The sequence below is a fragment of the Pygocentrus nattereri genome, chromosome 9 (assembly GCF_015220715.1).
Source record: "Pygocentrus nattereri isolate fPygNat1 chromosome 9, fPygNat1.pri, whole genome shotgun sequence".
In the NCBI taxonomy this organism is placed as follows: domain Eukaryota; kingdom Metazoa; phylum Chordata; class Actinopteri; order Characiformes; family Serrasalmidae; genus Pygocentrus; species Pygocentrus nattereri.
In genome coordinates this window covers 16,659,765-16,687,540 of record NC_051219.1, presented here as the reverse complement: position 1 = coordinate 16,687,540, position 27,776 = coordinate 16,659,765, and the positions used below count along the sequence as shown (strand labels likewise).

At 38.4% G+C, this 27,776-nt stretch overlaps 1 protein-coding gene across 1 annotated transcript in view; it reads right to left on the bottom strand.

The window, feature by feature from the left end:
- The window catches only part of ada (adenosine deaminase), a 42,101-nt gene extending 19,128 nt beyond the window's left edge, over positions 1 to 22,973 (bottom strand). The window contains exons 1-5 of the mRNA XM_017694312.2: positions 22,537 to 22,973; positions 10,423 to 10,484; positions 8,565 to 8,687; positions 4,192 to 4,335; positions 3,573 to 3,688 (exon numbers count right to left, since the gene is read on the bottom strand). Of these exons, the coding sequence (XP_017549801.1) occupies positions 3,573 to 3,688; positions 4,192 to 4,335; positions 8,565 to 8,687; positions 10,423 to 10,484; positions 22,537 to 22,584 (493 nt within the window). The 5' untranslated portion in view covers positions 22,585 to 22,973. The remainder of the gene's footprint in view (positions 1 to 3,572; positions 3,689 to 4,191; positions 4,336 to 8,564; positions 8,688 to 10,422; positions 10,485 to 22,536) is intronic.
- Between the last annotated feature and the right edge of the window lie 4,803 nt (positions 22,974 to 27,776).

The following is a 27,776-nucleotide window of genomic DNA, read 5'->3' as shown; positions in this document are numbered from 1 at the left end:
GGTTTTAAGGTCCAATGATGTACCTTACATGAGTTTCCTAGTGGAAAAGTGCATATTTGTACCTTTTCATAACCAGATGGTTTAAATTAGAACATTAAAATAAAAAGCCTGGAGATGAGACGGGGTGTGTGGAGTCAATGCAACTTAGACAATATAATTTCAATGGATTATGGTACAGTTATGTTCCCTGACTAAAGGTACTGAGATGTACCCCTGAGGGTACCTCCACAGTGACAAGAGGGGTACTGCCCCAGTGACAGCATTGAATTGAGGTTTAGTATAAACAAAGACCTTTTAAGGTTTACTTTGTATGCCTTAGTTTTTAAGTAACTCTGAACAGAGCAGAGGTTGCATCATCATTGCTTTGAATTATGAAGTTATGGTAGTGGGGAAAAAGAGGGAGTAACGTAGTTCCCTTACTTAGTAGAATTTTTCCCAGTGTGTGGAAAAGCTGTCATCAGACAGACGGTGTTTAGAGGGAGGCAAACATTACTACACTTTAATCAAAGATTACTGAGAAACAAGAATTTTGTCTTTTGAACGATTTTCAATGCTTTTGTGTAACGTGACCAAGGACAGGAACTAACAGTTGTCTTTAACTCAATGACCTATTTCACTCACCCACTGGCATATCTAACTCAGGTTTCTGCCAAATGTCACTCAGCCAATGGCACATTTAACCAAAGAGGGTTCATATAATCTTTGATTTAACCTAGTTACTGGCATATTTCACTCATCCACTGGCACGTTTTACTCATTTACCTGCATATATCCCCCAGACCTTGGGCTTCAGATCACTCAAAATCAAGGAAAGTATTTAATTAAGATTCATTCACCTATCTTGCACCAGCCTTGACAGACTAACCCTGCCACAATAGCAGATCACCAATAAGACACTGGGTCTTGACATCACATTCCCTCTATAATTCTAGGCATGTAGGTTGGTGTTGTGCCGAATTTGGCACCCCTGTATAAAAACACACCCCAACCTAATCGGAGCCTGCAGGGTTAGCCAGCAGAACTTCAGTTTTAGTAGTCAAAAGGAAGTGAAAACAATGGTGCAATTGAATCAGCAGAAGAAGATCGCTACTTAACAACTTCTAGAATGATGACTCATATCAGACAGAAAGGTTGCCACAGGACTTTACTTAAAATTTGACATGAATTTTGGATGAATATTCTTTTACCAGACATTGTGTCAGACGTTTTAAATACTGTATGTATTTATATGTATTTTTGTATTTTTATGTATGTATATGTACAGATAAACAGAAATTGCTCTCAAAGGTGACTGTGAAGACACATAAGCCTCAATATGTCCAATATTATTAAAATATGTTGTATTAGGATAATGGTACACACTGTATATATATACAGCATTACAATATACAAGAGAAAAACATTTCTGACTGCCTTATTTTCCATAGGACTTTCCATGAAAATAGTCCACTGCAGTCATATCACATCACACAGCCACAATGTTGGCCTACTAGTAGGAGGATTTTTCTTGTTTGTCATATTATTTTAACATACACAAAACCTTTTCCCTTCTCTTTCGGTTTATAGATCATATATCAACAGTAGTGGATAAGTACACTATTTTAAAGAACACAAGTCTTCAGTTCCCATCATCCCCCTACATCAACTATATTGAGATGTCTATCTAATCTATTTATGCAATGTACATGACATTTACTTCATGACTAAATTTGTTCTCAGGAAAACATTAAGGGAAATATGCCACTTTCACTGTTGCAACCACATGAAAATGATGACACCAGGATGTCAATTCAGTCTGAAGAGTGAGAACATGCAGCAAAACATGTAGCTTAATGCAAACAAGGTGTGTTTGTGCTCCATTTGTGCAGTACCAATACAATGTATACTACTGTATACTAAGCGTTTTTATCTGCTCTGACAGAACAGATACACTTCCATTCAGTTCACACCAGGTGGGCTAGATGCGCGTCTAATGTTCTAAGCTATTTTTAAAATAATTCTTTACTAACATTTCCGCTGTTTTATCTACTCTTTTCCTTGAACAACACAATTTCTCAGTGCTGTTGTTGCATTTATTTCATATGTGAAGAATCTAACAAAGCCAAGCATTCTGAGATTTCTGTTCAGTACATTCAGCATCTTTTCTTGAACACAAAAAAAAGACCATGACTAAAGTGGGCTGAGATCAAGACGAGGTCCAGAGTGAAACCCAAAAAATCTTTGAAAGGACTTCTGGAAGTACAAAATTACTGGAAAGATGTAAAGGAATTTCTTTCTGCGAAACAAGACTGTATAAACAAAAATAATTCCATCAAATTCAAATCATAATAACATACCTGTCCCCAAATGTGCTACTGATTTAAAGTTTTTTGGCATTCAACACACGCTCTAAATGAATATATCCAGGGCCCGCTCCATGTGAATCCAACCAATACAAAGTCTAACTGGCTAAATGAAACACCAACAGATGCAACAAACTGGTTTGAAGCTGGGCTAAACTGGGATTTCAGACGTAAGGGAGCCCTAATTTTTCCATGGGTGTTACCAATATGGGAAGTTAATGTTGTTCAGTTTATGAGGCATTCTCACATTAATATCATGAAAATGTGATTCATTCTAATAGCCTGTCTGATTCTAATTACGTCAATTAATTTAATGGGCTGTTTTAAGTGTTGCAACATTTATTTACTGAGTTTGCACAGGCCACATTTTATGTTTATTTTTTCCCAATGTACTATTAGATTCAGTACATAAACAGTCATTTTTACTTAGAAATCAAGTATTTTGACCAGAGAATCAAATTTGGGGTGCTTGAGGCTTGGGGTTTGAGAATGTGTAAATGTTTAGGCTCTACAGTCTAAACTTTCTCAGCGTTTATCACCTCAAATTGTTAAAGTGATAAGACTGTATTCAAAACCATTTACATTTACATTAAATTATGGCACCGCAGCTCAGCTGTGTTTACCATTCGCATAAACCAATGCTGTGGTCGGTGTGGTAGTTGGACTTGTCCAGGAACAGAGAGGAATTTTGGCAAGACTGATGTCTGAGTAAAAGTACAAACATGATCTAGTCCAAGACAATAAAAATCAAGTACTACAGCATTAGGTTAACCATCACTGTAAAGCATGGCTTCTTGTGGTTTATCAAAAATTTAACCAGTGTTACAAAAGGAAACATATACAGTCTAAATTGAATCTTTAGTGTTTTGTGTCAGTGCACGTGTCTTATCAGTGAGTGGATCTGGGAGGGGAACTAGAGAGCACACTGAGCAAGCCCCCTAAAATTTCCTATGCACCTCCCCAACACACATACCACACCTCAGATAACAGCAAAAATAAATCAAGAGACCTTATGACATAGAATGCATGCTGATCTCCAACAGCCAGGCAATTACGAGTGAGGAGAGAGATTCCTCACAGGGACCAGCGGTGGATTAATGGCGCTTAACTCAAAGTCTGACAACAAGGAATGGCTTCCCTACCCTCTTACAGAGACCAGGACACGGTGTACACGTACAGTGGATGAGAAAGAGAGAGAGAGGGGGAGAGAGAGAGAGAGGATTACATTACTTGGCATGTGGCGTATGCAGCAGAGAATGGACCTGGCTTTGGTCTTGAAGTCCTTCTCACCCTCCTTTAGCCCCTGGTTCACAAGATTCACCACGTCATCTGGTGTCACGTCACCTCTGGAGAGACAGCCAAATGACAAGGTCAAAAACAGCTTTACTGCCTCTACTCAGGTAGGCCTAGAAATTCAAATGAAACTCCAATTGAAAACTCAAGCTAAAGCTAACACTGAAGGAAGGCATACATAAAGGTAGTACAAAACCCACTGATAATCATATATATATATATATATATATATATATATATATATATATATATATATATATATATATATATATATATAAAAAAAACAATTTTAACAATTCAGATAAACATAAGCGATTACGATTGCAAGAAGTGGAATTAAATAGCCAACTAGTACAGTCACTGATACATGTTTACATAAACAGTAGCACTGCTTGTGATAGTTTCAAATTTAAACCCTAGTTGTTCTTAGGAAGAAATACTACTGGGTGGACCGGCACTGGTAACAGTTCTTATTCGTTTCTTTTTAAACTATGGCAATAACTAATTTATAACTAATTAATAACTATTTATAACTAATAAAGCAGGGATTCCTCACTCTTTATGGTTCCATGGTATCGGCTCCACGTTGCTGTTGGCCAGAAAGTGGGGGCTGTACCTCACCTCCACGTACACCACTCCTTCTTTGGCTTTGGTCTCCACAAACTCATAGGCTATTCTCTTAATGGCCTCCCTGTCCCCTCTGGAGCCACAACATAAAGCAGATATTAAACATAAGACAAAGAGAAATAAATATAGTGTAAAATGCAACCATGCATGGAATAATGCAAACACAAGCAGGTGTTATCACAAGGAAGAACTAAAACAGTTCAAATTAGGGCTGCACAACATATGGTATGTTAATCATTAGTGCGAATATGGGCCTGTCTCAGTGGTGAACTGTGAGTATTAGTGCTAGGCCTTCAGTCTGGACCAAGAATGTAAAAATTCAATCAGAAACAAGGGGAAAAAGCACTCCATGGGATTCTAGTAGTATGTTAGCTAATGGTGATTGGCATGAACATTTTCTAGATGTTAAATACAGACATTTGAAGCTTGTGAAAGACACTCCATGTTTTATTTGAAGCTTATAAAAGTTTGTACCTTGTACCTTGTAGCAGTTTTACAATGAGTAATGAGTTCTGGCATCTAGCTGCTGCAGCTATTTTTCTTTCGAAAAACTTACTAAAACCTGGTTAGGCTATGGCTTGAATTCACAGTGAGCGATGCATCTAGAACTCTGAGAAGGCTGAGGGTGAGGTTTCTCTCTCAACTTTTGCTCCACCCATTTTAAATCAAAACATGGTTAGTTGATTCCTCCATCACTTTGAATTTTGTTGGTAGTTAATCTGTTGCAATGGGATCAAGGAGAGGGCTAGCTTGGCTATATCTACCAACAAAAAATCCAGGATTGAAATATTTTTCTATTGGGTGTTTTAATAATTTAACCCTTTTGTTTCCACTCAAAACTTAACAAAGAACTAAGAGTAGTACAATATTTGCAGTGAGTTTAAACACACAACGATGACATGTAGCCCTATTTCAAAATCCAAGACAGTTTCATGCTTTGAATCATGTTCCATATCTAGGTTAGCATGGCTGGATGAAGACTGGCTTCTCTGCTGGGCCTTGTTCTGAGCCGCTGGCCAAGGCCTGGTGTTTCAGTGAATGGGGCTAATCTGATTGAAGGGTTGCGCTGGCCAGAGCTATTACTGGCACTGAGTAATGGGCAGGACACTCCTGCTGACCTGCATTGAGCTGGCCCTGAGCCTGAGCTAGTCTAAACAATCTCCACTGCCACACAACTTCTAAGAAAGCAAATGATACTTAAGTCTTAACTTCTTTGAGCAAATGTCAACTGACAGCAGCACTTCAGAGACATAGTGATGTTGGTGCTTAGACTATTTCTAAGACATTAACAATACTTTGCTTAATTATCCCATTATTATTGAAAACTTTGAGCTAAACAAATTGCAAGCCAGTAATTAGAGCAATATCATTTCTCATATCAACTATTTCTATATAGACACTATGCTTATACTAAATTAGACTCATGTTTATCGAAGAAACAGAACATTCATGTAAACAAACAAAACTTTCAGGCCAAACAGAAGGATCATTCCCTTCACTGGAATTTGGAATTGTTTTTTTGTTTTGGAATTTGGGGTTATGCTTGGGAATTTTGGAACTTTTTTTTGTGTTGTTATTGTGTTTTGAAATTTGGGACCTTTTCTTGAAATCTGGGGTTGTCTCTTTGGAATTTGAGATCTTTTTTTGGAATCTGGGGTTGTCTCTTTGAAATTTGGGATCTTTTTTGGAATCTGATGTCTCTTTGGAATTTGGAATCTTATTTTTGGAATTTGGGGTTGTCTATTGGAATTTCACATGCAGTGTGACAAGTGTTTACAACCGTAAACTGCAGTGTAGTGATACAAAGATATGGAACCCAAAGTTTTAAAAACGATTTGAAGAATTAATGTGAAATTCCAAAATTATGATTCTCAGTATTAAAGGAGGGATTTTTTTTTTATCATTTTGGGTCATGCATAGGGTTTCTTTTAGAAGCAATCCCGAGCCTAGATCTGCGTTATGAAATCACAGGAGCACCATTTTCCAAAGAAGGTAGTGAATCTGTGACCACATGACATTTCCTGTCAGCTCGCTTATATTACTTCCCCCTTTGACTTCTTTTCCCGAAGCCTACCACATTTAAAAAACACCAGCTGAAAGTACAGGCTGTGGAAACAATGTCAGTGGCCAGTTCACACCACATGACATACAGGGAGACTGGCTCCGGGGCCAAAACAAAAGAAAGTCCAGCGCGGACCAATTGCGGCCATCGAGTTCCCCCACACTGTTGCGGCTTTTCAAGGTTCCACTGGCAAAACGCTTCATTCAGAATTACCCAATGTCAGCTGCCCCCGTGCATTTTCCCACTACATAAAAGCCCATTTATAGGCTCTTGTTGCTGAAGCAGCATGGCCTTGGCTAGAAAACACTTCATTATTTGAATCGGCTACGTAGAGAAAAATGTGCAGCATTATGGATAACCGGTAAACTGACTCTGCTTGAGCTGTGCAGCCTTTTATGGCCATCGCCATGGAGACACACGATGAAGGCGTGGCGTCCTGGCAAACGTGAACTGAATTTTAACAGCATTTTGACTCAGGACTGTGTGGGAGATGTTAGAGAATACACTGCCTTTCAAAAATGGAAACGTTTGCTTCCTTTCTTTTGTTAGACTTTCTAATCAATGTTTAATTTTCACTTTTCAGACATGAGCAGCGAGTGCAGTGCACACAACGTAAAAGAAGCTTAAGGCTGGCTTTATACAGTGGAACTTTAATGCATAGTTTCTGAGCAAACAGACAACAACACAAAGCAAGTAAACAAAAAAAGTTGCATGCAACATATTTAGCAGCTTGTATTTTTCATACATTGTATTGTTCTCGCTGTATAAAGCCATGTTCAGAATTATATTTAGGATTTTTCAGGATTTTGCATTTTTTATGTATCTTTCTATTTTTCTGTCTAGAGTTTTTAATATATATTTTTTTTCATATTATTTTGTTCTGTTTATGTTAAGCCTTTGAAAATTAATGTTTAAGGAACTATTACAGTTACTTGTCCAAGAAGCAAGTTCAGTAACAAGCACATCTCGGTCTTCTCTTCTGTAATACTTTTTATCCTTTGCATCCCAAAAGAATCTGTTTTCTGTGTAAAATTAAGGAGCGTCAAGAGAGGAGAAAATAATGTATGTCGATCATGACAACAGCAGGCTAAAGAGGAATAAAGCTGGAACAATAGCCATTTAAACAGTTTTTAGAAACTTTAACTTTGAGAAACACACGTTTGTTGCCATGACTGAGATTACTGACAAAATGAAGGTGAAATCAATCGCTTAAAATTAGGTCATTTAACATGATGCAGTTTTTTCATTGGCTGTTTCACGAAACTTGCCCCACGAAGATGAGAGGCTTGGTTTCCACTGCAACAGAGTTTCAAAGCATCAAATGACATTCTACATTATGCAACTCAAGTCCAATTTAATTCCATGTTTCAAGCAACTAAGGCTGCATTAAAGTTTCTCCTTTCCACCTTTACTGCAACGAATTGCATAATCTGCAACATATGTCCATGCAATGTCCATGCAACTCGACTGTTACATGAAGCAAATAAAAAAACTGGAGCTGTATGCAACAAAATTCAATTACTTCAATAGACCACCAAGATAACAGTTCATATTTTTAATGCACTGTATTGTTGGGGGTCTCCTTTTCAGCCGCCCAGTGAACTTTTATTATATTTCTTTGTTTTCTTATCTAATGATCCAGTGAAATCAGTTGTTTGAAAGTATGTAATTTGGTGTGATCATGTTAATGAGTTTCATGAAACTTATTACAGAAATTCTTCCAGAAGAAGAATGCTTGCAACTGTTGCGACTGAGTTTCAAGGTACCAAATGATGCACCAAATGATGGTCTACATTATGCCAAGTTTGAGGTTTTAGTGTCATGCAAGTTTCACATCATAAAGCTAGCCTAAGGTTTTATCTCACAGATATGCTATTGACAGATAGATGCTGCAGAAACCACATCTTGGCCCAGATATTGCACCCCTCACATTAATCTCTTTTTATAGTGACCAATTAAAACAATACTATTTATCTTCCTTTATTTTAGTTTATAGGTAGTTTATTATACCCCACTTATTTTTATCCCTGTTCTTCCTTCTTCTACCCAAATGACTGCAGTAACAGTAATAAAGACTCAACATTACATCACATTCTCCAGCCACATGCCAAGCTTCACTGTAAATACTCCATTGTCATTATAAAGCAGCTTAGAGTGCACGCACTGCACTTAGCATCCAAGTTTAGCTTTATTTGGAACCAAGAAACTTTTGTTTCTTCTCACTGTGTGGTAAAACTTACGCAATGACATGCATGAATTCATTGAACTTGTCCAGGAAATTGGTGAGTGTTGACGGTTCACATAACGTGCACAGCTGGGTCATCTCGGACACCGTGGCGGCGGGAAGGGGTATACCTCGCCTCCTGAAACACAGCCAGGGGAAGATTAAAGCAATTGTACCCTCTCACTCACCCCAATGGTTATACAATCTGCTAACATCATATACACTTCTGTTCAAAACTTTGGAATTGCTTGTTAACACATTAACAACTGCTATTTTATTCAATAATAACTTTTACTGAGTATGCACTGAAAGAGACACTAGATGGTATTTGAAATGCTTCATTCTGGAGAAACTTACCGAATCAGAATTGTTCACAGTGGTGGTGATAGGAACGAGATGTGTGAAGAGCTTAATGTTCCTAAAAGCTCCCTCACAGGATGTACATACACAAAATACTTCTAAATATGCTGCCAATGTCAGAGACATTGTTTTGCAATAGTTTTCAGAAAAGCTTTTGTAGCTTTACGAGTTGTTTTGAATAGTAAATAAAGTGGCTATATTATCCCAGGCTCTTATCACCAAAGAAATCTAAGTCAGTAAGCTTCTCCACAATGTACCATTTCATATCAAAACACCATGACTGTTTCATCTAAACGAGTGAATTATGTACAGGTTTTGCAGAATCATTGGCATTCCCCTTCAGTGTCACCACTTTTCACAGGCTTAGTATTGAGAACTAAGTTACAATAAAGTTAAATGTTATAAGGCTTTCTTAACACTTCTGAACTTTTTCACCACTTACAAATGATTTGAAAGCTGTTGTTATAAAACACTAGCATCATATTAGAATGCTTATCGCTACTGTTGGAATAAAAATTTTTTTGACAGAAGTCTGGTTCCATAGACTTGCATTAAAAGTAAAGTTATTAAAGTTCCCGTTTTGGAGATGCGAGGTTTTCTTCCGACAACAGTGACATGTAACATTACCAAATTTTGTTTCATATGAGCTAAAACATCAATTCTAAACATTTGAATGATGTTTTTTTTTTTTTTTTTAAAAAGGGTCAAACCAAACTTAGAGTAGAGTAAGTTTGAAATAAAACATAGATGCAATCTTTGCTCAGTAGGGGCACAAAAAAAGAAACTTAGAAACCATGGTTATAGGTTTTAAAGTTGATAAAATAAGTATAAAATGTTTCTGGGATTTTTTTAAAGAAACAGCCACATGTACAGTAGACATAGCAGGTTTTTTACATTTTCTTGTCACATGCGATAGCAAGAAATAAACTTGAAGTGACTTCTAATCGTGTTGTGGGGGCAGTCGTGGACTGGAGGTTAGGGAACTGGCCCTGAGACCAACAGTCCATGACTGAGGTGTCCTTGAGCAAGACACCTAACCCCCAACTGCTCCCCGGGTGCCGTGGATAGCGCTGCCCACCGCTCTGGGCAAGTGCGCTCACTGCCCCCTAGTGTGTGTGTATTCACTAATGTGTATGTGGTGTTTCACTTCACGGATGGGTTAAATGCGGAGGTGGAATTTCCCTGTTTGTGGGATTAAAAAAGTATCACTTAACTTAATGTTAGCATACATTAACATTTCATTTACACAACATAACATTACATAACATCAGAGCACATGAAGGCCTTTTCCGTTAATGAGTCAAATCAGACTGATTTAATGTCACAGAATGGTGAACTTTGCAGAGTTGTGACCCAGAATGAATTCCTGATCTAGATTGTTGCCATCTGTCATTCAAATGATCTAGTTTAACCTGTTCTTGTTCAACGTGTTTATTATTTTTTGTAATAAAGTGGAAATGAAGCGTTCTTTGCAGATGAGAAACAGTTGTAATAACAGGAGTATTGCTACTTACTTGGCTACATCCATGATGGTTTCTATCCGGATGGCGCCATCAAGATGCACATGTAGCTCGACCTGCAGGTTAAAACAAATATAACTGTAATGTGATTTATAATGATGTGGGTTCTGTAGGTGAAGACAAGGCAGGAAGATCTTATCATCTGACCCTTAAGGGCCAAATTTGACCCATAGACATGCACAGCTGTGTGAACGATGATGCCAGGCACTGCGTCTTCTTGCATGGCTTTCTTGCGCATGTGGAATGAAGAATGCAAAACTGGGTGCAACCCAGGGTGCTGAAAATGCCATGAATGCCAGTGGGGTGCAGAAGGGCGGAGATGCTCTGCTGTGCTCATTCAGACATGCTACATCTTCACCACTGAAGCTGAACAGCACTGCACGTATCCATAAAATAACTACATAAAACCACAGGGACATGAATGCACGCATAAAGGTGAATGATACCTCACTCTACTGTTTATGCAGATGTAAAAACAATGCAAGTTAGGCAAGTAAAGGTCTTATGGTACATTATAGACTTCCTTTTAAAGACTCGTGACCTGGCATCAACTTCCCTTCTATAAGTGATTCCATTCCCTCTGGGGTATAAACTGCAATCTAGTCAAAATCTGCTCTCGTTTTAAAAGACCTTCATGATTAGAAACGTTCCCAGAGAAGGAAGAGCAAGTTTATAGGGGTCATATCACAGCCCATCCTGCTTATTTTAAAATAAAATTTTAACGTAATATGTAAATACTGTGCAGGTTTAAAATGTACTGTTTACTCTGCTCCATATATGGAAACTAAGCTGCAAAAACAGCATATTTTAAATTCATCATGGCTATAATGTCACATATGACCACTTTTTAAGCCTACAATAGTACAGCTTACCCACTCACGATGAACAGTGGGAAACCCTCAGGGCCTTTTAAGCCTTGAGAGAATGATCTAATTAGGCTTTATTTTTCTCTGTGGTATCTGAGTAGATACAGTCAAGCTAAGTCTCCCATTGGTTAGGCTTTCAGGAGATGAACTGTAGGCCTAATATGTCAGATTAGCCACTAACATAATCAAGAACTGACTGTGGGATCAAACAATCCTGCTTAATTTCCAGTGGGTGGGACCAATGTCACAGGAATTAAAAGTGACTCTAGGCCTTCTGGAAATCCTAGATATGTCACTGACAGCAAATATGAGTGGTAGACTGACCCAAGTGTTTCAGTCAGTTAGTTAGTTTGTTAGAAATGGAAAACAGTGGAAGCTCTATAGGTTAATACGTCTGTTATAATGTTAAAATAAAACAGAAAATGACTTTCACAAGCTTCAAATGACCGTGTTTAATCTAGACTGGCCAAAAAAATGTTCATGTGAATTGCTGTTAGCTTTGCACCAAAAAAACTACTAGAATACCATAAGGGGAGTAGCAGAAATTAGAGTTATCATATATTTTTGACATTTATGACCTGAACTGATGGCCTAGTTCTATATTTATTTCATAATAAGATTTAGATTTTCGTTCAATAATTGTATTTAATGTAAAGGGTAAATTTTTGTTTGGAAGATCAAAAGAATAAGCAATAAAGAATTACCTGCTCAGCTTGGTTTGTTCATGTTTAACTGGGATGCCAATATGTGTAGAGGGCACTAGACTTTAGTGCAACAGGAAGATCTTATCTCCACTCCAATTACTCTGTAGACAGTGTAAATGGAGTGGAGCAAATAATTAAACGTTGTGCTGTTCCTGGCTGTCAGGAAACAAACACACATAATATATGCACACTATTTGTCCAAAAGTTTGTAGACACTTCCAAATCCAATGATATGTTTATCCCCCTTTGCTGCAGTAACCTCTACTCTTTACACTAGGCTTTACCTCAAGGCTTTACACTAGGTGCTGGAACATTGCTGTGAGGATTTGATTGCATTCATTCACAAGAGTGCGGTCAGGTACTGATGTTTGGTAGTTAGTTCTGGATCACAAATATTACTCCAACTCTTTCTAAAGGTATAGGATGGAGCTTACTGTTCCACCAACACTTGGGGGCTTTATACCCCACTAGCCTATACTTGGCATATAGAGCAACCTTACAAAGGATCCAGACATGGAAAGCACGCATTCTTTCCAATGTCCCTGAGGATTTCCGTAAAAGCTTATCAGTCTCTTTCCTACTGGACAGCTTTTCAAACGAAGTACAATATCGAGCAGAACAGAGGTAATTTGTGTGTAACAGTCCTAAAACACAATACCAAAACAGCCTGTTTAATTCTAAAGCCTAAACAGATGCTGGAAAGTGGAATTAGGATTTACATAAAACCACACAATGTAATTAGTGAACTTAAATGGAAAATACATAAAATACAAGAAAAATGCACAATATGCATTTTTAAAGGGCACAAAGAGATTAAGGATGAGCAATGGCTGTGGAGAACAAGCTGAAAGCAAACATTAGCCACACCACAGGGCCTCTACACAGGCCGAGTAAGGCTGTTTACACACAATCTGCTCCCTGCCTCACAGTATACAGTCAGCAGCATGCTTACAGCCCACACAGGCTCTTCTACACATGCATCAAATATTGATAAGCTAGCCTGATGTCCACCAACAAGAGATTAAGTGCACAAGTGAAACCTACATGATGAGCACTGATGATCTAAGGACCTCAGATAAACCTTGAAGGAAAGAGTTCACATCAATTCTTGAAATTCTCTGATGTGTACTTTATTAATGCCGGTGGGGCACTGAAGGTTCAACAGCCTGAGTGGTTTCTCCAAACACTGCAAGCATGAGGTAATGTTTTTCAGAAGAAAAGGATTAACTTAATTCAATTAGTAAGCACATCAGGGGTGATGTTTATCATTTCAGTTCAATGATGTCACTTAGGGCTAGGCAATAGGGAACAGTATGAATTACATTAACCACTGTTACACTCAGAAAACTTACATCAGTCTGCTGTTGGTTTTGATCAGTTTTCTCTCTGCGCCATTAGTTAACAAATACATGTGTGTGAGTGATAAAAAAGGTGCTAAACTGTAAGTGGGGCAATACCCATTTTGTTACCGGGGTGGTACCTTTAGTAGATCTCGGTACCTTTAGTCACATAATTGTACCGTAATCCTTATTTAAGGTGCACAGTTGGACCTTAAAACCACTGCTGTACCTTTGAGGGAACATTTACATTGTTTGTATCTTGATGATCGAAAAATGTACCAGCACAGAACCTTTATTTATAACAGTGTAGAGTCAGTTATCTGTCAGATTTGCTTAAAAAGTGTTTGTTCCATTAATGCAACCTTGTTGAGTAATATATTTTTCCCATTGACTCCTGGCATCTTTGCACATTGATATACTTATGTAAACAAGTTTTTCCCAGATGGAAAGTATGTATTTGTAGCATTTCATAAAGTTTTAAAACAGAACAATAAAACAAAAAAGTCTGGAGACCAGACAGGGTGTGCAGGGTTTCCCTGACTGAAGGTCCTGAGATGTACCCTTGAGGGTACCACTTCAGTGACAAGAGGGCTACTGCCCCAGTGACAGTTTACTACCTTTTTATCTGAGAATGTGTCAAACTTTTCTTTGTGTGGAAGTTTCCTTCCACTCGTTGGTTAACCACTCAGCCTGACTGTTGTTGTCAACTGGATGTACCCCACTGCTAAAATGATTATAGACTAGCTGAGCAGTACATTCACAACTATGATACTAACAATATTACATTTAACGTCTAGCATAGCTCAGCTTAAAAACATATGATCTGACCTACCTGAGAACTGTCTAGACGTGGCCTAATATTCTAATGAGCACACCTGACTCAGTTCAACACTCCCAGACTCCCAGCCTGCTATGCCACTGAAGTAGAACTAAATAAAACAGTAGAATCAGGTAGAAATGAGTTAGACGGGTTCATCATATATACATCATATACAGGTTGTGCTGCAGAATCCCACTGTGTCCACTCACTAAAACATCCGTCTTAAAGAAATTAAGGTTCTTATTTGCTTTACTGCTGCATGTGCATCCAGGTATAGCTGGAGTGGTGGCTTTAACAAATCAATAAATTAACTTATGAACAAATGGAAAAAAGACAGACCACAAGCAAAGATGAGCAAGCATGCCGGCTCAGTTATGCTTTCTAGACTAGCTTTTGCTACAGAGGGAACTCATGATGGAACTAGCTGTGTTAAGCTGTATGGGCAGGACAAGCCATATCAGCTTTGTGATTGCTGAGGATGCTGCTTAAGTAAGTGCTATCCAAGGTTAAGACTATTCGGTTTACAACGAAAGAGGAGAATTTGGGCAAAATACATCAGCCTTACTTTCTTTAGTTGGATTAAGATTAGATTAAGATTAAGTGACCCTTATTAGTCCCACAACGGGGAAATTTCACCTCCCCATTTAACCCATCCGTGAAGTGAAACACCACATACACACTAGTGTGTACACACACACTAGGGGGCAGTGAGCACACTTGCCCGGAGTGGTGGGCAGCCTAATCCGCAGCGCACGGGGAGCAGTTGGGGGTTAGGTGTCTTGCTCAAGGACACCTCAGTCATGTGCTGTCGGCTCTGGGGATCGAACCAGCGACCTTAATATGAATATACTCAAATCACTTCTGTGTGATTTACAGTGGTCCCAAAAGTATTTGGACACTTGTGCCATACTTTTAGTTACAGTTCCAATGTGTTAGGAAACAAAATGCAATACATTTTAAACAGACCATTCTGAACCTCTGCTTCTGATTACGTCTCATGAAAGTGGGAGAAACTTTTAAGAAACTACAACTTTTTAGGGTGGATACTTCAGGACAGGCTTTTTGAAAGGTTTTTAGCCACTAGTAGTTAGGATTTCTTTATTAATGGACAAAAACTAAATTGTGAACAGAATATTGCACACAGTGCTACGCAAAGGTTTGATCTTCCCTGTGAAATTGTGTGTTGTTGATTTTCTACATGAAAATAAGCACACATCCTCCTCTGAGAACCTACTGCTGTACATTTTAAAGCACAATTACTGTTATCTATTGAATTTATGGCAAATTTATTTTCTTTATATTGTATGTTTTACTTTTTGGATTTTTTACACTTAACAAACAAAAAGAAATTCTACATTAAAATGTACATAAAGTTTGTTCCCTGTAGAGGATGTGATTTTTTTAGGAGCAAGACATTTTGTCAAGAATGAACAGCATGTATAATTAATTTGGTCACGATGTGTTTGTGGTCATTTCACAAGACTGTGTCATATCACAAGACCTGTCAAGGCAGTTTAGCTGACCAAGCCAAGAATCAGACTAACATATGCTGTATACACAGCAGATAAACACAGCTGTCTCAGCTCTGAATCAGCATAAAAACATCCATCTCACGTGTGATGGTGAAAACTATGTGCTTTTGATGTATGCTGTGCAAAATGAATGCTTTCAGAAGACTGATTAGATCAAGGGCGTTGCTGTTTCTCTAGATAGTACATGCTTTTGGAGTTGGTGTCATGCAAAAAACACAAGCTGATCAGATCACTTGTTCAAAATGGTCTCAGGCACTTTGACAAAAAACTGTTCATTACATGTACAGTTTTCCATCTCATTTATGGACAGAGCTGCATGTTAATGCACCACATTTTTCCTGCAATTTATTTTTTCCCCTGAGCTCCATTTATGATGTTCATATGAGTTTATTTAGCAAAAGCAGTCATAATTCATTTTTATATAACCATGTTCCTCTCCCTTTTTAGTCCTATTTAGACTGGATTCATTTATCGGAGCATCTGGAAAAAAACAAAACAAAACACACATTTCCTTAGTGATAAAACTCACAAATGAACTACAGGAGGTGCAAGTTTGGTGCTGTAATTTCTACAAACCTCAATGCTTGTATGACAAATATAATCACACTTTGATTTGAGATTGTGCATTTAAAGTAATGCTTTCATGAGTTTTGTATCTATATGTGAACATAAAGTATAAAACTCTTTATGTGCTTTGAACTTTGATCCATTTCAGACTTTTCATGTGATTTGGATATTAGACTAAAATAATTTGTCTTTGAATGACTTTATACCTTCATTATATTTATTTTATTACAATAAACCATTGAACATTCATTTTTGTCATGAACAAAATCATTAAAACACTAGTCAAACTTTACCAAATGTTGCAGTAATGTCACGATTGGCCCCTCCCAGTCCTGTCCATGTGCTCATGTTGTGTTTCAGTCTTCCATGTGCTTCTTTGTGTGGGTTCCTTCCTAGTCCGGCCCCCTTGTTTTCTGACTCCGCCCCTGATTGTTCCCACCTGTTTTTCACCTGTGTCTTGTGAACCCTCGTTAGCCCTTGTGTATTTAAGCCCTGTGTTTGCCCCTTGTGTTTACTGGTCTTTGTTTGATCGTGTTTGATGTGTGGGCTGTATTGTATTCTTGTGGTGTTTGTTTCTTGTTTTGAGGTTTTGTGTTAATTTTGTCATGTCTGTCCCTCCTGCTCTCCGTATCGGCTATTTGAACCTGGACCATTTTGACCATGACCCTGGATTTGCCCATAATAAAAGTCGCTTATCTCATCGTATGCATCTGCCTTCTCACTCCACATTACAAGTAATGATTGTTTCGGAGGTGGCAATTTTTGCAAATTTTGAGCATAGCTCAAAAATGCTAGCACTACATGACTAGCAAACGCAGCTTTCAACAGCTGTACACATATAAAATCATATTTTTCATTAAAACACAAAAAAACTACTTAACTGCAGCCAATATTTGTTTCGCTAGAGAAAATTCTTAATGTTCGACACTGATTTTCAGACTTTAGGACACATTTACTTCAAGAAACAAAAATCAGTTCTAACTACTACAAATTACTACAAATTCCCAATAGATAGTACTCTATAAAGGATGATTATTTATATATTTAGCTTATTACTTTCTTAATTAAGGCCTTGGTTTTAAACAGTTTGTTTTGCTGTGGGACTGCAGTTTAAACTAATTCAGTAGAGTGGTCCATATACATGCATACATCTCGCTTCTCTAATAAACTTTACTTTGTTTGTCCTCCTTCTTATGTTCTCTTAGTGTCGAGAAAACAGAAAAAAGTTCTACCACCCATAGCAAGTAAATGGTTGGAAGACTTCCAAAGCATCCATTGTTTTGCTAATCAGAAAATGTTTAATATGGATATGCAAGCTAAAAGACTAAATATAACCGGTTGGTGATAAAATCAAGGGCGGCGCTAAACTGCCATAGGCTGAATAGACAGATACGTGTAAATGATCCGTGTAAATGACTGCTCTGTATTGTGCCTCACTCAAAAAACAGTCCAGGCTGAAATGTTCTGTATAACTTCAGTGAGAATGGGCACAGCTAAACTGCTGTAGATTAAATAGGGTGTCATAAGTAAACTTGCTCGTGTTTGTGACATAACAAAAACAATTAATTCAACACAGGTTGGTTTTGCAGCTCAGTTTTTATGTATGGACTGCATGGACTGGGCAGTGAATGGTACATTTTGAAACTTTACATGCTACATAAATGAAAACGACTACAAAAAAAAGAGAAAATTTTGGTTGTCCATTTTATGGACCCTTTAAGGAACACATTGTCTGATGGTTTATCTCAGACCCTCAGGAATGTACATTAAAATTCATCTCATGTCTTCCCTGGACTCAAGATGAAACCTGTCTTCATGCAGGGAAGTATGGAAAATCAATGTAGCTTCATGTTTAGGTTGCATCACTATCCCTGCCTCTCTGGAGGGTAATATAAGCAACCTGTTGTATACAGCACTGTGAACACAATCCAACATAGTAAAACATTTTTCAGGCTCCAACACTAAAGCTGTTTCGAGCATGTCAGCACATATTTTACACTTAAGCACAATCAGCAATTACTGCCTCTTTCACTTTATCCAAACATGTTTCAACCCTACAAACTAGTTATCAAACTGGAAGAGATCCCTATCAGGACTGATCAGTGCTGAAATAATTGTTTTAGTAGGAAAAAAACAACATATTTGTTACTCTTACATTTACACTTATACATATAACCTTATAAGGGTTCATAATATAATAGATTTTCAATATAGTTTTTTTTAGGGGTATACAACAGCTTTTAAAGTAGCTTTTATTACTATATGTTTTTTCATTTTTCTTGTTTGCGTTAGTTTTATTTTCTACACTTATTTGAGATAGCGTAGTATGTAAACACTGTGAAAAGGTTCAAAACCTACCATTCACACTTTCGTCCATACAGTCCATGATTGGGCATTAAGCTGCAAAAGCAGCCCATGTAGAATTCAATGTTTTTGTGATGTCACAAAACCAACATATTTACATACATATCTACATACATATTTATCCCACAGCATTCACAGTGAAGTCATAGAGAATGTTTGGGTAGCGAATGAGGAAAAATACAGGGCAGGCAATCATACAAGAGCTCATTTACACAGATCACAGTCCAAAAGAAAAAACAGTCTATTTCATTTTAAGGATTAAAGAGAGGTTCTATAATGAGCACAGAAGAGGAACTACAACTGTTCTGGCATATCAAACCACACAAGTAAATACAACAAAATTGTAGAACGAATTTTATTTCGAGTATTAGTAATCACACAGCTCATAGCCAGTGATATACAGGATCATAGCATCTCTTATTCATCATAAAACTAAAAGATCTCTAACATTTTAGTTAGTTTCAATTGTATTCTTCTGATTTATTATCAATTTGCTGTGACTTTGGTTTCTGTTTCTATTTCATTTGATAATGAAACACAGCTGACTTCAGCACTCTTGTTATCATCATTATCATCACTATGTAATTCCTGTCTTTCATTACTGTTACTTTACAAGACTTGTATTTCTCTACTGTTTCATGAACAAGATGTCAAGCATCAAGCTGATTAGATTGTAGACATATACTAGAGCTGAAAGGTTATTAATCATTTGTTAAATTGCAGTTTTGATATAAAGTACAATAGAGTACAGAGTATTTTCAAATAGATGCATTTTTAAATTACTGCCTGCATTACCAAAATGCTGTTTTATTTTTAAGTGGGGGAAATTAATTTTAACACAGAGCTATGAACTGCCTGTAGATAGTGACATCACAACCATAACTTACTGGCACTCTGGCACACTAGTCAGAAAAGTGGATATTCTTGGCCAAAAAAAAACATGCTGGAACCTTAATTTATAGAAAATTATCACAGTTTAAATTGTAATTGCAATGTTAGTCAGAAAAATTGCAATTAGAGATTTTTCCCAAATCACTCAGCCCTAACAGCCAGAGCTCACTATTGAGAAACCCAGGGTATATGACCCTGCGTTTCTCAATAATGAGCTCTGGCTGTAAAAAACACCCCATGTTGTTGTTACTCCACATCCTTCAGCAAAGCTCCAGCTCCCCAAAGTATCCATCTTCATTGTTTCCTTTTGAATGGCCAGCCTTACAATTTCACGTGTTCTTCCAATTCAAGCCTGTGGGGCAACATTTCTTTTGAGAAGTAAAGTGCAAACCCCAGAAATCATCTGACATTAAACAACTTGTTTCTATTACACAAGTGACCTCCTAGGAACTGTGTAAATGATGAGCTGAACCATTAACAGCACATTTGCTTTTTATTTTCACAAAACAACGCTAAGCATGTTCAAGCGTGAGAGAGTTGCTCAATTCTTCAATTCTTTCCTGGTTGGTGTAATAACATGTAGAGTGGAAAAAAGCATTGTCATGTCATTGGACTGTCCTGGGGGTAGGTGTGGGGGACTCCATGAAGCTGGCAGCTTAAGGCTTATGAGATCACTTTAATTACACAATCGTTACTCAGTTGGGATTAGGTTTCGTGCTGCCTGATGTCAGAATCTTGATGAGGCCAGTGTAATTTGATCAAGGGGAGCACAAAGGCTATGGACACCCTCACATTTCAGTTAGGGAGATAAATGCTTATCAGCCAAGCCCTTGTATCAGCCTGCTGCATTGCCCTCTGCATGCTGAGTCAGTTCAGTTCAATGACTCCAAAGGGCATGACAAGGCTCTCGGAGGGGGAAGGGTGGTTCTTGCAGTCCCCTTTTTGTCCTCTTGCTCCATGTGTGGTCCTCGGCATCCAGCTGCATGGCATCACTACTCTGATGAAGGTAGCACTAATGTTCTGGGTCAATACACATGTTTAACATTCTGGATCAATAGACGTAGTAGCTCTTGCTTCATGCATGCTTTCATGAATGTACCAGTAGACCAGAAAGGTCTGTACCTTCTAGATCTCATCCCCCATTTTCTAAAGTAACCCCTAAACAACAGGTCACGGAGTACTCTCTGCTCTGAAATGCCCACTTCAGCTCCCGAGTGGTGCAACTGTCTAAGCGTTGGATCTATCAGCAGGAGATCACGAGCTCGATCTCTGGTGATGCTACAGCCATCCGTAGCCAGGAGTCCAAGAGAGCACAATTGCCCTCGCTCTCTGGATGGGTAGAATGACCCCCCTTCTCCCCCATCACTCAACATGATACTAGTCAGCGCAGGCGTCTATTAGCTGATGTAACAGATCTGGCAGTTGGCGCTTTCCTCCTAGCACGTTCGGCTGTCCCGTGATGCTGCGTGAGTGGCAGTTTGAAAAGAAGCCGTGGTTGATTTCACAGGTCTCGGAGGTAGCCTGTGCTAGCCTTCACCCTCCTATCATTGGTAGTATCGTGTGATTGGGGGAGTCCTCACTAGCGGGTGAAATTGGAAACGTCTAAATTGGGGAGAAAATTGGGTAAAAAAAAAAAGAAAAGCCCACTTCAAGTCAGGAAGGGCTTGCTAAGTACTTGCTTAGTTGGATCAGGTGTGTTAGTAACACGAAACACACTGTCCTAAATGTATTCATTAATGTATCCCTTTACAATACATAAAAATACAACACATTCAACACAGCTATCACTGTATATGTTATATATTTAATGAAAATCACTTATCAGTTAAACAAAATTCAGAAAATTCTCCTGCTTCAAGAAAACTGCTCCCACAATCCCCAGAGCCAGAGTCCGGTACAACCCTGATGCTTATCACGTGCAAGCATGTCCACTACTAAGGAGATTACTTGTTTCATCATCCTTCAAAGCTCAGGAACACTGAGATTATATCACTGGCTCATCACCTTGATTTATCAGTCTACTCAGGCTTTAGTAAAAACCCAGGGTAAAGTCCCAGAGAACACATAGTACAATATTAAAATGTTTGTAGAATATTACACGTCAGTGTTATATTAAAGATCCAGCAAAGCCTGAATGAAAACATGATAAAAAAATATGATAAACCGCCGATCAGATCTGAGTGGGTGTGACTAATGAGCAGGTTGATTGACAGCACTCTGCCCACCACTCCTAGCCTGCTCTGCTGCTCGAACAGAGCTAAACTCATTATCCAGCTTTAATGTGATGCTAACTGGATGAAAAAGGTCACTAACAGATGTGAAAACGGACAAATTGACGAACAACATTTGTGTATGGATGAACAAATGCACACCCAAAGGGCAGCTACAGACAGGTAGCTTAGTTTGCTGTCTGGTTAGCTTTAGCTAGCTGAGGTTCTCCGACTCTATAACCATTGTGTGTGGGCGGGGCAAAGGACGTAAGCCCTGTGATTGGTCAGGGGAATGCTTAGTGAAGAGTTACCCGGATTAGAACCAGACATGTGGTGATATACCATTTATTAGTCACTGAGCATTATTTAAAGGGTTTACATGGTGCACGTTTACTGTTTGCCTGCAAGAACAATATTAGCCTTATTAAAAAGAAAATACAAGTTTAGGTTTCCTGGGTCTTTCAGTGCATGTAAAATGGTGTAAGACACTTTTACACTTAATGGGTATATATTTTTAAAGTATTCCGCTAAAAATGTAAAAGGCAACTGTATAGTGAAGACTGCCTTTACAGAATGTAACGAGAATCAAAACAGATACGAGAACACACTACAAAAGAGGCGGGCGCAGGGCACTCCACGGCCAGGACTGTCCCAAACCATCACTTTCCCCTTCAAAGTACACAGCCAGTATTGCACCGTCTCTAACACGTGGTTTGCAGCTCGCAAAGAACCGTTTCAATGAATGGAAACCCTTCTGCAGACCCAGCTCCTGTCGAGCGCCCCCCACCCCGCGAAGAAACCACACAGAACCCACCTTTGGCTTTCCAAATGCAGGCTCGTCGTCCACGGGGTGTGCAGCCATCGTCCTTCAAGTCCACCAGCGAACGTCCTCAGCAGAGCCCTCGAAAGGAAGAAATTTCCCAACTTACCAGCAGCAACCAAGTCACAAAGTTCAGCCCGACTCCGAGCGGTACCATTATATGGCCAGTTGTCAGTAAAGAGAAAACACGCCTTTAGCTCCGAGCGGCTGTGAGTGGCGCTCGAGCGCTCTAGGCCACGCCCCTCCTTGTGCAGCCCGCAAAGCTCGAGCTAATTCCGCTACTCTACAGGCGAACTAAAGTGGGTTATTTCGCTTTTTCGCTGCCGGGACGAGCGCTGGGTTGTCGGATATGGTCTCTTCGACAAGCAAGGAGATTAGAGTTTAATCTTCTTAAGATCTGAGAGACAAACGGCCGGGGAAGCGCCTCAGAGCCGCGCTGCTACTGAACCAGGAAACTGCGGGGCCGTTTGTCCAACAGCCTTCCTGAATCATTCATGCTTTAGGGCGATTTTGTAGCCGTAGCCTTCTCATTTGTGGTGTATAGAAGAGAGAGAGAGAGTGGAAATCTGAAACATCTCGTCCATGCTTTTTTTAAACACTACTTGGTTTCACAAGCAGGACCGGGATATTTAAACTGGGCTAAGGCTGGCAGCTACTTGCAACTTTGGCACTTTGTTGATAGGACAATCTATCATACCCAGGTGGTGGAGTTGGCAGAGAGATCATAAAGACACCTGAACTATTAAAGTAATCTTCTGAAACAGTAGTAGGAGAGAAAAGGCTATATATATATTGACGCTTTGGCAAATTTTAAGGTATAGCTTAAAGCTACGTTGAAACTGTGTTACTTAGTGGCTACGATTGAACTTTCTTTCAGCTGGTGCAGCTGGCTGCAGATTTCTCAATGTATGTATACTCTTACTGGATTTCTTTTGATTTTAGATTTCTCAGTCTGTGTATGTGATTTCTTAGGATTTGTATGACCATTTCATGAGCATTTCATCTAATAATTTTTGTGAGGAAGCTTTTAGGCTGTATTCACACTGCAGGTAAAAATGCCCAGGTGTTTATTTTTTTGAAGAGGAGAAAACATTCATTCCAATGTTTTCAATTTAGATTTCGGCCATCTCCATGTGTGGTACTGAAATCCGATACATGGCGATATGACCTCTGTCTGAAGAGTCAGATCTGAATTCAGGCTTTTACATCAGGCCATTTCAATCTTCATCACGGTATTAATCTCTTTAGATGACTGGTTTGTATCCCCACCACTGTGAACAATTCTGACCCTTAAAATGTCTGCAGAACTGACCATTTCACATCAAACCACTCAATCAGCCTGTTACATCTTAACCATTTATTTATGCAGAAGTTTTGATTCTGTTCTTCTTTTTGTGAGTTTTCTTTTAATCTAAAAGAAAACACTAAAATTTGAATTTGAAATTAAAAGTAAGTGAACTGAAACTAGAAGGAAATAGATTGGTTTCTTCTCACATTTACTTAGAAATACAGAAGTAAAAGTGTTAGTGATTGGAAAAACTAAAAAGCAGGTCAACTTGAAAGTGAAAATAATGAAGTAAAGGCAAGGAAAGAAAGAAACTTAGGATGGTAGAAATTAAAAACATGATTAAAACAATAATAAAAAGAAATTTTAATTAAATTAATAAAATCCTTGCCTTCCGCCCGAAGACTGCTGGGATAGACGTCTCTCCCCCCAATCTATGTGACAGCAGTTACACCACAAAAAGAAAAGATGCTAGGTGTCTGGTTTCATTCAAAGTGGTTTAATACTCATCTGTAGCAGTTTGTTTTTGCAGTTTTGGCATATTTTAAATAAACAATGGCTAGTGCAGGTCATAGCAAAATTAGATATTAATTTCCAAAATTTGAAATAAAATAAGACACAAGTGTTCTCTGGCCCACAGATTTGTTGAGATTTTTTAATATGGCCCTTCTAGTAGTTGAGTTTAACACCCCTACCATAGAGAAACCACTTTTATTTGCCTAAATAACCTTTTAATGGATAAAAAGAACCATTTTTGGAAATTAGCTGTCTAAGAACCATGTTCATGAAGTGTAATATCTCAGTACTTCGTTTTTCAGAACTAGAAATGTAAACAGTGTAAAAGTTTCATAACTGAACAGTCAATTTATGGAAACTTAAGTTGCAGAAACAGCTAGCTTTGAATTTACTGTTCTTGTGATGTCATGAAAACCAACAAATTTACATATAAAGGTGCGTCTCAATAAATTAGAATATCATCGAAAAGTGAATTTATTTCAGTAATTCAATTGAAAAAATGAAACTCGTATATTATATAGATATTATATAGATTCATTTCACACAGAGTGGTCTATTTCAAGCGTCTATTTCTTTTAATGTTGAAGATTATGGCCTACAGCCAATGAAAACCCAAACGTCAGTATCTCAGAAAATTAGAATACTGTAAAAAAGTTCAATATTTTAGACTCCTAAGCCTTTAAATGGTCCCTCAGTCTAGTTTAGTAGGCTACACAATCATGCTGCTGTATCCAGGCATATAAATGGAAAGTTGAGTGGAAGAAGAAAGTGTGGTAGAAAAAAGTGCACAGGTAACAGAGATAACATTTGAGATTTCATTTGGAAATCAAGGTCCCAGAGTCTGGAGGAAGAGTGGAGAGGCACACAATCCAAGCTACTTGAAGTCCAGTGTGAAGTTTTCACAATCAGTGATGGTTTGGGGAGCCATGTCATCCACTGGTGCTGGTCCATTGTGTAATATCAAGTCCAAAGTCAGCGCAGCCATCTACCAGGACAATTTAGAACACTTCATGCTTCCCTCTGCTGACAAGCTCTATGGACATGCAGATTTCATTTTACAGCAGGACTTGGCACCTGCCCACACTGCCAAAAGTACCAAAACCTGGTTTAATAACCACAGTATCACTGTGCTTGATTGGCCAGCAAACTCACCTGACCTAAACCCCATAGAGAATTGATGGGTATTGTCAAGAGGAAGATGAGAGACACCAGACCCAACAATGCAGACGAGCTGAAGGCCGCTATTAAAGCAACCTGGGCTTCCATAGCACCTTAACAGTGCCACAGGCTGATCGCCTCCATGCCACGTCGCATTGATGCAGTAATTCATGCAAAAGGTGCCCCGACCAAGTATTGAGTGCATATACTGTGCATACTTTCAGTAGGCCAACATTTTAATGTATTAAAAATCATTTTTTAAATTGGTCTTATATAATATTCAAATTTTCTGAGATATTGACTTTTGGGTTTTCATTGGCTGTAGGCCATAATGAATAACATTAAAAGAAATAAACGCTTGAAATAGATCACTGTGTGTAATGTATTATATAAAATATGAGTCTCACTTTTTGAATTGAATTACTGAAATAAATAAACCTTTTGATAATATTCTAATTCATTGAGATGCACCTGTATCTACCTATTCAGTCTACAGCAGTTTAGCCCCACCCATTCATGCTGACATTATAAGGAGTGTTGCAGTCTGGAACATTTTATAACTGGACTGAGGTAGAGGGCCGCAACTCAGATCAGATGTCAATTACATATATCAGTCTTAAAGATACAGTAAGAATGTTATAATGATTTAATTATTGCTATTTTTGGTACATAAAACCACACGCATTATGGCCCAGTCCCATTTCACACCATGCCTCTAACATTTAGCCCTAGGGTATCCTAGTTTCTGTTGAGTTAGAGGGGTAGGGCAAAGGCTGTTGAGGCTACATGACCCTTCAAACAAAGATTTTTCAGAGGCACGCTCCAAATGGACCAAGAAATCGAAATATTTTCTCCATTACAAAATACGATAACCATGTTGTTTCAGTGTATTATGGTCATTTCTTCATAACAAGCATAAAACATCACTAGTAGTTTGCCGATGTCTCGGTAGCTATTTAGCTAAATTTCCTGCTCCATCTTAAATAGTACAGCAGTCTGAATTAGAGGTGGCGATAATAAATAATTATTGCATATTCCCCACTTTGAAGGCATGTGATTCCCTAAATTTAATTAAAGACCAGCAGTGAGGAGTTGAACTTTACCCTCCTCTGTGTGTGTGTGTGTGTGTGTGTGTGTGTGTGTGTGTGTGTGTGTGTGTATGTGTGTATAAGCAGCTCTTCTCAGCACTTATAAGAGTCCATTGAACAGCAGAGGCTTCTTGGCTACTATAACTGCAGAGGAGGAAGAGGAAAGGAAGGCAGACGTAGGAAAGCACTTTTAGGTTGAGTGTGTTGGATAGCTCAGCAGTCGTTCCACAGAAATCTACAGCAACAGCTTTGTTGTGCAACATGGGAGTAATACCAGATGGCTTTTAGTTCCTGGTGTGAAACCCTTATCATCTTCTGCCACACCATAATGCAACACTTCAACATTTGTCTGGATAGATAAGCTTGTTGTATCAAGAAAAGGTTCTTAGTTTTTAGTAATTTAGTAATTAAGTGTACTTCACCACCCTAAATATAGTACCAATCTGAACACACCTATTTCCAGAACATTTCAGGTTTTTTTTTTTAACTGTCACGATTTAGAGTTAATAGTGCAGACATCAGAACTGTGAAATAACACATGGAAGTATTCTGTGTTATCTTGTTGGGAGTGACAAGGATGGACAAGATTAGAAATGAGCAGATCAGAGGGACAGTGAAGGTGGAGCAGTTTGGAGATAAAGCCAGAGAGGCCAGGTTGAGATGGTTTGGACATGTGTTGAGGAGGAATAGTGGATATATTGGGCAAAGAATGTTGGAGATGGAGCTGCCGGGTAGAAGGAGAAGAGGTAGACCTCAGAGAAGGTTTATGGATGTAGTGAAGGTGGACATGGAGATGGTTGGTGTGAAAGTAGAGGAGGCAGTGGATAGGGCAAGATGGAGGCAGATGAAGGGAGCAGCCGAAAGAAGAAGAAGATCTTGTATTTTACATTCTTTAAATGTAATTGTCATAAAGACGTTTTTTCTTTACCATCATGAATACCATTCACTATGTGATGGATGTTAGAGATGCTGGTGAAATGTTTTTATTAAAACACAAAGAAAACAAAAACTTTTTTTTTTTTTTCTTTTTTTTTTTGCAGTGGTGAAAGTTCAGCGTGGTGCTGCTGTGTGTGTGTTGTTTTTTTTTTGTAAAACTGCTTTTTGTGCAGGTTCAGAGAGACTGTATAATGCAATTTCACATAAAATATGTACCAATCTTATACCTTAGAACCAATTTGGACATGTAA